The sequence below is a fragment of the Pipra filicauda genome, unplaced genomic scaffold (assembly GCF_003945595.2).
Source record: "Pipra filicauda isolate LSUMZ 115617 unplaced genomic scaffold, ASM394559v2 scaffold601_size279085_pilon, whole genome shotgun sequence".
NCBI classification, from domain to species: domain Eukaryota; kingdom Metazoa; phylum Chordata; class Aves; order Passeriformes; family Pipridae; genus Pipra; species Pipra filicauda.
In genome coordinates this window covers 207,327-220,398 of record NW_024104756.1, presented here as the reverse complement: position 1 = coordinate 220,398, position 13,072 = coordinate 207,327, and the positions used below count along the sequence as shown (strand labels likewise).

Here is a 13,072-nt window from a genome sequence, read left to right as displayed (position 1 = left end):
GGAGTTATAAGGCACCCCTGGAGCTTCCTCTGCCCAGTGCACTGCTCTCCTTTGCTCCAGGCTTTGGAATAGGAAGAATAAAGACTGGTTGCTTGACACACCTTATTTTCCCTTTTTTTGTAAACCTTTGGTTCAAGCATCAAAGCACAGGGAAGGTACAGATGGTCTCTGCACAGAACAAAAGGCAACCAGCTGTGGGAGACATTTTCCTGTATTGGAGGTCAACCCCAACCCCAACTGCCCTCGCAGTGGAGCTGCCCATGGCTGGCTCTCATTCCCCTGATGGCAGTGCAGGTCAGATCCCAAATGCTTTGCTGGTTCTCCAGCCTATCACTTAGATCTAAAGTTGCCCTTCTGTAGGGGGGGTAGAGAGCACCTCCAAAGTCTAAATCAGAGAAGAATTAGGCACCAAGGCAGAGAACTCATCCCACAGCACCAGGAGCTTGTGTGGCTCTGCAGGGGGGTGACATTTGGTTCTACACATAAGCTCAGACAAACCTTTGCTCGACTCAAGGGAAGGGTTTTCTTTGCTCTCCACATCTCGAAAGCACAGTTTGCAGTTAAATGGTTCCCCAGCTGGATGTGGCCCCAGGGTCTGGGAGCAGCAGAGCAGCTGCCTCCCGTGTCAGGCAGGGAAGTGTGGAGGGGAATGGGGAATGTGGGGCCCGTGGGGACAAAACTGCCTCTGTCTCCTGCAACAACAGCATAAAATCATCTTATAGACTAATATTTGCACATCCCCAGCCTGACTCATGTGCAAACCTGAATACATATCACAGCTTCCCACACAGCTGGGATGGAGACACTTCCATGCCTGCTTGGCAGAGAACTGCACCAGAAGAGAGCAGGAATCCAGCCACAGGATCCCAAAGTCTCAAGTTCTGGGTCTCCACTCCAGACCCAACAAGTGCCACCCCCCCCATGGCTGTGTGCTCTCTCCCTGAGGCTGATGCTGCAACATCCCTTGCTGGATCCCACTGTCCTGACCCCAGGATTGCCCTTAGGATATGGGAGGAAGCAGGTATGGGGTGGATGCAGAGATCCCAAACCTCTCACAGGGGCAGCTCAAACTCAGTCAGTCTTAAAACAACAGACCCAGCCCCCAACACACACACACCTTCCCACAGGAGTTTCCAGAGTTTCTGCCAATGGCACCAGCTTGAAACACCAGTTTGAGCTTGATTTTAAACATTTAGTAGCATTTGGCAAGTGGATAAATGACTGGGACCCTGAAACCCTTTCACGCTGCAACGTGGAAATTCTCCAAAAACAGAAAGCAACACGTGGCGCTTCCCGGGAAGCCAGAGCAGAATCCTTCTGATGCACAGGTAAAGGAAATAAAAATAATGATAATAACAATATTAATAATTTTTTTAAAAAGGATTAAAAAAAAAAAAGGCAAAACAAAAAACCCCCACCAGTTCTCTTTAAAGACATTTAAAGACACTTTTACTGCAGGCCCAGGAATTGAAACGAGCACCCTCAGCCAAAAGCAAAGACTCTGCCGTGAGCAGCGCAACACTTACGGTGCAGACACCCGTCCTCCCCTGCCAGCTGGGACCACCCCGGGCAGCACCTGTACGTGGTGTGGGATCTCAGCTGGTACAGCTGCCTGTAGCCTGTGTAGTACAGCACCCTGGAACACAACAGAGAGACACCCAGCAGGGTCAGCTCCTGCTGCACAAGGAACTGTGAAAACAGAGCTGGTTACTCTAAATGTGGAGGCAAAGACAACGAGGAGTTGTGTTTCCAAACGTGCTGATATTGTTTCCCACCTGGTCTGGCAACGATCACTGATGCTAAGAAAATACTCCTAATTTACTCTAACTGGGAACACGAGAGATGAGCGCCCAGGTCCCCATAACACCCTGGATTCTCTTCTTCTCTAACCTATTTCACAGCTCTGAGATCCCCTCTTACACTTGTTCACAAAAGAAATGTAAATTTTAAGAACAACAGGTATTTCAGCTTTAGTGAGCAGGAGCAGGTGTCTCCAAGGGTCTGGTGAGCTAAAAAATCACCAGAATCCTGATGGCAACACCAAGCTCCTCCAAAAGCTGTGTTGTACACAGCAAGGCTCCACAGCTCGGCAGGGGATGCTGAGGATCCCTTTAACTACTCCAAGTAGTTCCCTCCAGGGTGGGAGCTGAGGGAGTAAACCAGGGACTCATCTGAAGTGTAAATAAATAAAAGCGACAGGTTTTTTCCCGGAAATTTGATGTTGTGTGTTTGTGAGAATTGAAACACAGATAAAACTTTTGAAGCTGATTTTTGCAAAGCCCCGTTGGCACAACATGAAACTGCTCCACCAAAGCAAGTCAGGCAAACAACAACAAATATTTGGCACAGCAGATGTGTTGTGCATGTCCACTGAAAATATTTATCCTAACTCAGTCGAGTTGTTTGATTTCATCTGAATGTCTCTCTACAAAAAAAAACCCAAGTAACAGCAAACCTTTAATTCCCAGGAAGGAAACCTTTGGACTCCTCTGTGCCAATCAGCACGTGGAAGAACAGCTGAGAAAAATAAGAGCAGATTCCAATATTTTTTTTTGTATGAGCTGTTAGCACATTATGAAGGAAATAGTTGTGTTCCAGAAGAAGCTGAGAAAGCAATTTACAGGCACCAGGCTCCGATGCATCAGGATCCTCCTGGTACCAGGAGCTCTCTCCAGCCCAGCCCAGGGAGGACAGGGGGCTGTGGAAGGAGAAGGGGAGATGGTGGGTGCAGGGTGGTGTGAACATAACAAGGAGGCTCAGAAATAGGGAGAAAAAGGTAGAAATAGTGAAGCACCTTGTGCCCCAGCAGCCCCTGGGCAGTGTCACCCCCACACACCCGGGCGGCTCCGTTGGACACTTCAGACCCTTCCACCAGTGCAGGGTTCTCAGGAAAGGCAAATATTGTGACAGCCTCGGTGCCTGTGAGTATCTGGGTGCTGCAGACGGGAAAGAGCCACACAGGAGATACTTTATCTTCAGTGTTTCTGTTTTCTTTTGTGTTCTAAGGAGCCCCTGGTACAGAAAATGTGGAATGAGCCAGAACTAATGGAACCCAGAAAATCCTGCTGTGTCCTGCTGCTGGAAAATCCCCTTCCAGCCCCTCTGGGGTATCACTGTCACTCCTCCAGGTTTGGTTACAGAGCTCTGAGCAAAGCTACCTGCTGTCATCACTCACTGGGAAGCTGCACGCCGGGAGCAAACCCATCCCTTCCCGGGGAAGGTGGAGCAGAGCAGGCTGAGGATGCTCCGTTCGGCTGCCATGGAGCACGTGCTGGTTTTCCCAGTCGCCTCCAGGAACTCAAAGGTACCGAGGCCGATTTCAGGCCAGATCCTGAAGCTGTGAATGCACTTCCTGAGCCCCGTGCTTCCAGAGCCAGGTCCAACTGGAGCAGCTCCAGAGGGTGAGACGGAGGCTCCCCAGAGTCCCCGTGAGCACCACTGCCCTCGAGTGCTCGGCACAGGGGAGCTTGGCAGGAGAGCTCCCAGCTACTGGAACAGGTTTGCTGCAGTGGGAACTCCCAGAGCTTTAGAGTGAGGGGATCTGGGACAAAATGCCACCTGAGGAACATTCTGCTCTCACAGCTCCTGGGGTGAAATCTCTCACAGGCTTCTCCTCTGCGTTTTCATCAGGAACAGAGTTTTAGCACTGGGCTGTTCTGATATTTAGAATGCAGCAGAACAGAACGTTATTTCATTTCAGTCTCTTGATTTATGATGTCAAAACCATCCATTAAAGAGCTGAAGGGACAGCTGGGGCTGAAGGGCTCCCAGCCTTTGAAGTAGAAGCAGACAGGGCACCCACCCTTTCAAAGCCTTCCCTTAAAACACAGCCAAAAACCAGACTCTGTTTGCTCCTTTGTTACCAGGACACGGATCTCATCGCCAGGGTAATTACTGGCAATTACAGGTTAGGAGGAATTCCTGAAGTCAAGACTTAAAAGCTGTCTCGAGTCCAAGATGTTTCTTTGAGATGACAACTATCATTATTCTGTAAAGGCTCGTAGGTGCCTAATGAGGCCGGAAAAGCAGGTGGAGGACGGAAGCAGCTTAGGCACGTTGTAGTTTGGCTGCTGGGTAGGTAAGAAAAGTGCAGTATTTGCACTGTCACACGTGTTCAGAGCCCTCCTTCCTCAGGCCCTCCTGCCTGGGCTCCCAGCTCTGGACAGCTGGAACTCAAGGGATACTACAAGTACATTCAAACTCTGCTCGCCTGTGCCAGCCCAACTCCACTGAGCTCTACACTCGTCTCACGTGGGCCTGAGCATGGTCCAGCTCATGGAGTGAAAGGAAGGTGGTGATGCTGCAGCAAATCCTGCTGAGTGCCACCCCACCAGTCCCTGTCCTCCACCCCATCGCCGGCACCACAGCCACAGTTACAGTTATTTTTAGACAAGAGCCCTCCTGCCATCAGCCCTGTGAGACAAGAGGCACCGAGATGCTTTGAAGCATCTAAAGACACAGGAATAACACACGTGATGTGAACAGGTCATTTCCTTACCGCAGCTGGATCACAGGAAGCAGGTGTCGTACGTCGTGGGAAGGCGGGAAATGGCCCACCACGAGGACGAGGCTTCTTCAGGACACAGGCACCTTTCCTTCAGGAATTCCTTGACAGCTTAAAAACTCTGTGTCGTGGATGTGCCAGGCGGGATCAGACACCACCAAACTCACTTCCCCGCTGCTGCTGGGGAGCAGGAGCCACCTTTCAGCCCCCAAGGAGGGACCCCAGTGGAAGGCAGAGCACCTACCTGCGCTCGTAGCCCGTGCACCAGCGCCGGCCCCCGCAGTCCTGCTTCCACACCCTGACGGCGCGGGTCAGCGCCTGCACGCACGGCTGCTGCTGCCCCACCACCGCCAGCTCCTGCTCCGCGCAGACGTTCGGCCTGGGACACAGAGACGGGGGTACAGGGGGCTGGGAGGGTTTGGGGGTGCACAGAGGGGTCTGGGGTGTCCAGGGGCGCAGCAGTGCTCCCACTGCCCCAACAGGCTCCTGCCGTGGGCAGCTGCACTTCCTGCTGACGGGGCAGGAAGGTCTTGGGCAGCCCCCAGCATCTGCCTCCTCAATTAGTTAAATCACTGCAGGGAACAGAAATCGTGCCAGGTCAGCCAGCCACAGTGGCGGTTTCTCACTCATTCAGAACTAAGACTAATTCCAGTAAATAAAAGGAATATATACAATGCAGTAAGGAAATAAGGGAAATACCACTTGCACTTTGTTTCTCCTCTAATCCTAACTCTTTCTCCCAGCAGAAGTCAGTGGTTTTAACTAAGAACAAAGAGGGAGACATTTATCCCTGACTCTATAAGCCACGAGCCACACAGCATTTGGGGCTGCTTCTGCTGCTTCCAATTCCGCCAAAGGGATCCAGAGTTTTCACAAAGATACTTTCTATAAAGGAAGTAAAACGAAATAATTTTGACGTGGTGAAGCTCAGATCACAGCTGGCATCCGACTGCTCCGGGTGCTCCACTCCAACTGCAGCCTGTTGGCACAGGGTTCAGCTCCAGGGCCTCGTCCAAGGAGTCCTGAGAGCAACTGTCAGGGCAGGAGCACAAAACCCCTGATGCAGGGAGAAAAAGCAGCTTCTTGGAAAACGTTTATCTGCTGAAGGACCCCTTTTACTGAAGAACTAAACCCCTCAGGGAGGGCGGGTTGGAGTCAGTGCCCCACACCACACCGGCTCCATGGACAAAGGGAATTAGAGCGATCCCCTGGCTCTGAGAGACCATCTTCTGGCAGGAGGCCAAATTTGCAAGGAAGTTTTCCAAAGCAGCCAAATGATTAACACCAAACTGTAACTGTAAAATGTAATTAAAAAGAGCAGCCTACGTGCTGCTGGAGTAACAGCAGCGGGTGGGGAGGAACGTGGAATAAGAAAGATCCGTGAAGTGCCATAAAAACAGCCCATCTGGGAAGAAAGGGCAAACTATTCAGAGAAGAATCACCTCTTTCAGAGAAGAATCACCTCTTTCAGAGAAGAATCACCTCTTTCACTCCCACAACAGCAGCATTTCAGTTAAATCTGGGAGTTTACAAGCAAAGATTATCAAGGTTTTCGATATTCTATTCCCTTTTTTGCACATCTGGTAGTAAAGAAAGAAACCCACAACAGCCCCTGCTCCCCTTCACTCTCTGCTCCTCGCTTCTTCCTTGATTTGAAAACACTGTATTTGGCTCCCGCTTTTCAGTTCCCTGCCCGATAAAACCCCTCCGGAATTCGCTCCTTCCTACTCACATGTGGGGCTGCAGTTTGCTCCCAGAAGCCAGCGGAGATATTCGCAGGGCCAGGATGAACGACAGTGCCACCGCAGGAAACTCCATCGCAGCCGCTGCTCTCCCTCCAGGTGCTCCCAGCGGGTGCCCAGGGAATCCCAGAGCCTCCCCCAGCACAGCTCCGCCAGTTCCTCCTCTTCACGGGCAGACGATCCTGCTGCCTCCTGCTCCCAGCTTGCCGGTGTCTTTCCTTGGAAAGGACAAAGCTACCGGAGCACAGGGGAGTTCTCGCGGCGGGAAAGCGGATTTATCATTCCTGGATGCTTCCTCCCTCTTGGGTTCATTCAGCGAGTTTCTTCAGTCCATGGGAAGTGATCACAGTGCAGGCTGCTGCTGGGTTTTCCCCCAAACCAAACCTGGCTTCTCATGCTCATTTGCTCGCAGTGAAATGCACTGAAGTGACTTTTCCTTCTGGGATTTGCTTCCTGACAAAGCCCAGAGATCTGGGGGCTCACAAGACCTGGGCTGTGTCCAGCAGCACAGCCCCATGTGAGCTGAGCTGCTCCGGAGCTGAGATCCCCTTCCCAAGGCACTCTGAAAAACAGCACTTGGCAAGAGGAAAGAAGAAGGACGGGAGCTCTCCCGGCAGGAGAATCCCCCTTCTCAGGGGCTTTCCCCAAAGCACACGGGGTGCTCCTTCACTCCATCCGCAGAGGGGGAGGCATCCTCCTGCCGCAGCTCCCACCTTCCTCCGCAGCCGGGAGCGAGCAGCTCCGCGGGCACGAACACACGCACCGGAGCAGCTTCCCTGCAGTTCACGGGAGTCACAAAACTTCCCCCTGCCTCTCCAGGTCCAGCTCCTTTCCCTCACATGCTCTCCTGCCTCTTTGCTCGCTGTCAGTCAGAAATCCCTCCCACCAGCGGTGCCCAGCCCCGAGCAGGGGAGGGGGCGGCCCTGCACACGGGGATGGAGCAGCGATGCTTCGGGTCTGCTCCTCCACAGGCAGCTCTTCTGCACTTCCCAGGGCCAGCTCCGGACACACCACCTTCCCAGCAGCTCTAAAATCACCCAAAGAGAGATTCAATCTTTCCTAAGCACTCCAACAGATAAGTAAATTGATCACTTCCCAAGGAAATTCTGCTGACAGGGACAGCTCCAGCTGCCCAGCAGGATGGGGAGGAGAGCAGAGCAGGGATGCTGCACTGAACTCTCCAGCCTCAAGAACCTGCCAGGAAACCCTTCCTAAGGGCGAGGAGGAACCAGAGCAGAAGCTGGGGCACTCCAGGGCACTCCTGGCTTCTGGCAGGTGCTGATTTCCCCCAGAGAAGCAGGATAAGAAGGTTTGGATAGTTTCGCAGACATATTTTTCCACTGAAGGACAACCATTAATCAAGACTAAAGTCCCCAAGGGCCATGCCCATAATCTGGTGGCTCTTGGAAGAAACCGAGGCAGCTGCTTCTTACACCAGAACCCTCCCAAGGTCACAGCAGTGCCATAAATCCCACAGGTCAAAGAAAAGAGCAGGTGAGGAGGCTTAATGCTTCCACTTAGCAGTAAAATATCTGCCAAGCCTAACGGATGGAAGAAAACATCCTTCATTCTTCCTCGGGAAGAAAGGCAGCTACATAAAGATGTTTTATAACAACAGAGAGAGCTCCAGGATATAATAAATCCAAGCCTCTGTTTTCCTGTCCAGCATTTAAAAGTTAGGACTTTTCCAACAGTAGGAAACGGGCTGCTGCTCCCAATTAGACTTCCAGGGATCCCTCTCAATGGGCAGGGGCTGGGCAGAGCAGGGAGTCGAGCTCCCTCTCCAGGACACGGCTCGGGGCCAAGAATGAGGATGGATCAGTCCAGCCACAGCTCCCACACTGCCTCAGGTGACAAGCCTGGCTGCCACACAGACAGGACACAACTCACTGCAGGGTCCTGGCTGGCCTGGCATGGTGACCCTCCCAGCCACAGCCACCCCAGCAAGCTGCCAGTGGGGAGAAGGGGAAGCTCCTCTGGGAAAAGCTGCGCTTTGAGCACAGCACGAGGAGCGACCAAGCATAAAGTCAGCTCTGCAGTTCTTGTAAAGTCTCTTTAAAGACAGTAGCAAGGTTTCCCACCTAAACAGGCCCATGTGAGCAAGGGCTGCAGAGAACACAGCAGGGAATTCGTGGGACACATGTGAAAGTCAGATATCTGAAACCCAACCCCATCTGTGAAGTCAATTGGATATGTTTTCAATCTTATATCATTTCCCAGCACGGCCGCCCGCCAAGGATGTCATCCTCTGGCTCTGGGTACAACAGCACTGACAGTGGTCCAAGATTTGATAGTTCCATAAACAGTGATGATAATATCTGCAGTCATGCCAGAGCCCACAGAAACCCAAACATCAGCATGCCCTTCATTCCCAGCGTTATTTAATCTTCACTATCAAGCGTGCTGGGTGTGATATGGGTGTCAGGGCTCTCAAATCACAGTCCTGTCCCCAGACCTGCACTGCTCCAGTACCTTCCTGAGCTCTGACCTGATGGTGTTTAAGGATCTCATACCTCTGACCTGGATTTGCTTCACAGGAGTTCCAACTGACCGCTGTAGGTCCACAAATCCTGTTGCTTTGTGGGTACATCACAGAATCCTTCTCCAGACCACCTGGCAGAGCAGAGCATCATTTTGGTTAAGCCCAGGGCTTCCCACTGGACTCTCTGTGCTGTGTGTCACGTGCTTGTCTTCCTCAGCCCCGAAAATCCACGGCAGAGCCAAGACAGGCCTCATACACCTCTGAGTGTGCAGCAGGAACGGCACCTGGCACCTCATACAGCCCCAGATGTGCGAGAGCAGAGACATCTCGTACCTAATACAGCTCCGGGCAAGGGACAGTGACAGCACCCACCACCTCGTACAGCCCCGGGTGTGGGACAGCGATGGTACCCGGTACAGTCTCGGTGTGTGATGGTGACAGTACCTGACGCAGCTCCTGTGCGTGACGGTGACAGCACCTGGTACCCAACACAGCTCTGGGCAAGCGACAGTGACGGCATCCGCCGCTTCGCACCGCCCCGGCGCGTGATGGGGACGAGCCCGTTACCCAGAGAGCGCGGGTAACGGATACCCCGCATCCCGTGCCCCGCATCCCGGCGGCCGGGCTCTGTCCGGGTACCGCCCGCGCATCCTCCGGTGCGCGGAGAGCGTGCCGGGGCTGCAGTGCCGCCCCCCGTGAGCGTGCCGGGGCTGCAGTGCCGCCTCCCGGCCAGCAAGGAGCGGGAGAGGCACCGGCAGCCCCCGAGCCGGCCCCGCTCGCTCCGCCCCGGAAGGCTCTGCGGCCCCGCCGCGATGCTGCAGCTGCGGGACGCGGACGAGCCCGGCCCGGGCGGCGGCTCCGGCAGCCCCGGCAGCCCCGGGGCCGCCACGCTGGTGCCGGGGGGGGCCGGGCCGCCCTTCGAGCCGCCCGCGCCGCGGGCCCGGCAGACGCTGCGGCCGCTCAGTGTCCGCACCGCGGGCCGCGCCGGCCGCCTGCGACAGTACTTCGTGTTCCGGGTGCGCGCCGGGGAAGGGCCGGGCCGGGCCGCCCGCATCCCCCCCGCAGCCCTGACCTGTGTGTGCCTTCCCCCCGCAGCCCGGCACCATCGAGCAGGCGGTGAGCGAGATCCGGGTGGTCGTGCTGCCCGCCGAGGACGGGGAGGTGCAGAGCGTGTGGCTGCTCACAGAGTGAGTTCCGGGGGCACGGGGGGAGAAGCGCCGGGGCGGCCTCGGAACCACTAAAGCTCAGTCCCATTCTCTTACCAGAATCGATCACTGGAACAATGAGAAGGAGCGTCTTGTCCTCATCACGGACTGGTCCCTCCTGGTGTGTAAGTACAACTTCATCAGCCTGCAGTGCCAGCAGGTGACGAGGATCGCCCTCAGCGCTGTGGACACCATCTCCGTGGGGGAGTTCGAGTTCCCACCGAAATCTCTGAACAAGTAAGCTGCCACAGTCACTCTGTAACGACCTTTGTTATTGTGAACAATGTTGGCCTGATGCTGATCACTGGAAGGGTCAGAGAATTCTTCTTTTCACTTACTTAGCTCTGCAAACAATTCCTGAAGCTTCATTAGAAGACCTCAGGGTAGCTGCTGGTTTGCTGGTACGGTCAGTAGTTGCATTAATAGCAAGTTGCTCAAGGACTTTCAAGATAAGTTGAGTAGATTTGGGAGCAGGAGTTTGTCACCATTATGTAATGCAGTAAGTAGCAGCAGCACCACCTCAGTGTTGTCAGGTCCCCTGTACACATGGGCTTTCACAGGCTGTGCAGGTCAAGTTCCACATCCCAGATGTCCAAGGAGTTTCACCTTCTTGCTGTCAGCTCATAGGAAGGTTCCTTTGCATGTTTAAGGGCTGAATTCATGCTAATTCTTGCCTACAGGAAAGATTTCCTATCACTTGCATTTCAGCTTCCAGTTTCAACTGTCTTTGTCAGGCAGAACTTTCTAGTTAAAAGGTGCCTCAACAACTGGAAAGTCTTACCCTGTTAATTCCTGTCTCCACTGCAGGCGGGAAGGTGTCGGTATCCGCATTCAGTGGGACAAGCAAAGCCGGGCCTCCTTCATCAACAGGTGGAACCCCTGGTCCACCAACATCCCCTACATCACCTTCACTGAGCACCCCATGGCAGACGCTGATGAGAAGGTCGCATCCCTGTGCCGGGTAAGGAACGGGCCTGTCCTGATCACTGAGCTCACAGGCCAGATACAACTTAGATTACTTTGAAGCAGTACATCAAACAGGAGGAGTCACGTCAGAGATGGAACTTAGAACTGTAAGCTGTATCTCTCCACTCCCCAAATTTTGACTTGCAGCACGGCACAACTGCCCGTTTTCCTCCAGCCACCCATAACTGGATGAAGCACAGAGGAAACTGAAACTTCCAGAAGCACAGAGTCCTGTAAAACCGAAAAGCAAATGGATCATGGCCTATTCCTGCTCTTACTTACCTGACAGGCTGGTGGATTTTCCCTCTAGGACTGCCAGCTAATTAACAGCTGGTTTAATTGCTCACTGAAAACCTTCACTGAGGGGGTTCTCAGTCCTTCTTGGAATAGGTGATTCCCTCTGGAGTTTTCCTTAAAACTAGAATGCTTTAAGTGCAACACATCAGTCATCAGGGCAGAAATAAACACTTGGTCACTGACACATCTTTACCCATCCAGCCCACGTTTAAGTCACGTGTCAATAGTGTCCTGTGTGACTCGTTGAGGTTAAATATCAGAATGTGACATTTATCACAGTATGAGATCCCTGACAACTCCGGCTTTAGTGTTAATCCTTCTCCATTCCACATCAGCAGCTGTTTCCCTAACAGTTTGTAAAACAATGGAAAAACAAGGTGACTTTTTTTCTTTCAGCTGGAAAACTTCCAAACGCAGCTGATCCAGGCTGTGAAGAAAGCCCACAAGGAGGGCCCTGTGCCAGGGAGTGCTTCTGGTGTCCTGGTGCTGGAGCGGCCCATCCTCATCGAGACCTACCTGGGACTGATGTCCTTCATCAACAACGAGGCCAAACTGGGCTACTCCATGACAAGAGGAAAAATTGGATTTTAAGCCCCCTTGCTGTCCCCCGCTGAAGGGCAGGTGACTTGCTGTTGGTCCCCGGGGAGAGTGCGCTGAGGGCAGAGCACACGACGGGCAAAGGGGAGTTCGGGGAAGGAAAGGGGGTGGTTGTAGGACAGTTCCAGGTCGCTTGGGGAATGCACAGATTGGATTTGAGGCAGACACAGGGTGGTGTCAGTCTGGTATTTTGTACCTGATGTACAGCCCGCATGGTCCCTGTGGGGTGAGCAGCGGCGTGTTCCGTGTCCTTCCAGGCCTGTTCTTCCTGTTCATGAAGTGCCCTTGGAACCTGCTGAAACCCCGCCCAAGTACCTGCTGTACAATAGAACCTTTGTGCCACGTTACTGCTGTATCCCTGTGTATGGTGTCAGATCCTACCCTGTGCTTGGGACTGATTAGTGTTGTCTAAAGAGGAATTACTGTTCCAATCTCCACGATCTCAGCGCTCTCATTAATGCCTGTTAGGAGTTTTGAAAGCTGTCAGTCAGTCTTTAACAATATTTGCTGGCTTTTGCTAACGCTGCACTGTTCCACCTGCTCAGCAGCAGTTGGTGAACTCTGAATATGCTTTTTGTAAAAATCCCTCTAAGAACCCACTGGAACTTCCTCTGTTTCCTTGCTGCAGCCACAGAATAAAGACTGTTGTGAGAGAACATTGCCAAAAGCCTCACCAACACATTTGCCTTCAAAGCTGTTCTTTGTAAAACTGAAAAGGAATTCTATTTTGGTTAGATTGATATTCTTAGCCATTTTTCTGAAATCTACTCTAGTTTGGGCCACGACTTTTTAATGGAGACAGAGAAAAAACTTTCAGCACTGTGTGTCAGCCTTGCTTTATACATTCCTGCCCTGAGCCTCACGTCCAGGGATTAAATTGAGAAGCAGCACAAGAGACACTGAGCTGGCATTGCTGAAGAGGTGATTCTTTGTGCATGACCTTCTCTCCATGCCCTTTTATCAAAGCCTTTATCTGCTGGATAAACACTGTGCTGCAGTGGTGTTTTTTTGGCCTTAACATAGGTGTGTGTTTGTGAAACTCATAAAAAGCTGGAGTCCTGATGGAATGCAACAAGCTGCATTGTCCCTCTCTGTGCATTTTCTAAGTTGTCTGTTCAATTTTCATTAACCTTGCAGTAAAGTTAAATTTCAACTCAATTTGGTCTTTGTTCTTCATTTTCTGGAGACAGCTGTGAAATTAGGCATCACAAGAAAAAACATCCAATAAATTCCTACACAAGGGGCTCCCTCCTTGGAAGGACACAGTAGAAGGACAGTC

The 13,072-nt window shown here is 52.6% G+C and overlaps 2 protein-coding genes across 4 annotated transcripts in view; one reads left to right on the top strand and one right to left on the bottom strand.

Annotated features, from left to right (window-relative positions):
- MEGF6 (multiple EGF like domains 6) overlaps positions 1 to 9,515 on the bottom strand; it is a 68,078-nt gene extending 58,563 nt beyond the window's left edge. The window contains exons 1-4 of one of the 2 annotated variants that reach the window (XM_039388046.1): positions 9,173 to 9,515; positions 6,237 to 8,859; positions 4,749 to 4,883; positions 1,527 to 1,636 (exon numbers count right to left, since the gene is read on the bottom strand). In XM_039388046.1, the coding sequence (XP_039243980.1) occupies positions 1,527 to 1,636; positions 4,749 to 4,883; positions 6,237 to 6,322 (331 nt within the window). In that variant the 5' untranslated portion in view covers positions 6,323 to 8,859; positions 9,173 to 9,515. Of the gene's footprint in view, positions 1 to 1,526; positions 1,637 to 4,748; positions 4,884 to 6,236; positions 8,922 to 9,172 lie in introns of those variants that run through there. The other variant, XM_039388047.1, reaches the window with a different exon arrangement.
- TPRG1L (tumor protein p63 regulated 1 like) lies at positions 9,348 to 12,951 on the top strand. Of its 2 annotated transcripts, none has more exons than XM_039388048.1 (6): positions 9,348 to 9,393; positions 9,426 to 9,744; positions 9,824 to 9,915; positions 9,994 to 10,170; positions 10,741 to 10,894; positions 11,593 to 12,951. In XM_039388048.1, the coding sequence occupies exons 2-6, from the start codon at positions 9,541 to 9,543 to the stop codon at positions 11,785 to 11,787; spliced, it is 822 nt and encodes a 273-aa protein (XP_039243982.1). In that variant the 5' UTR covers positions 9,348 to 9,393; positions 9,426 to 9,540; the 3' UTR covers positions 11,788 to 12,951. The 2 variants fall into 2 exon arrangements, with proteins under 2 accessions (XP_039243982.1, XP_027588125.1); XM_027732324.2 differs by lacking the exon at positions 9,348 to 9,393 and having other exon boundaries at positions 9,419 to 9,744; positions 11,593 to 11,817; positions 12,051 to 12,951.
- Positions 12,952 to 13,072: the final 121 nt, after the last annotated feature.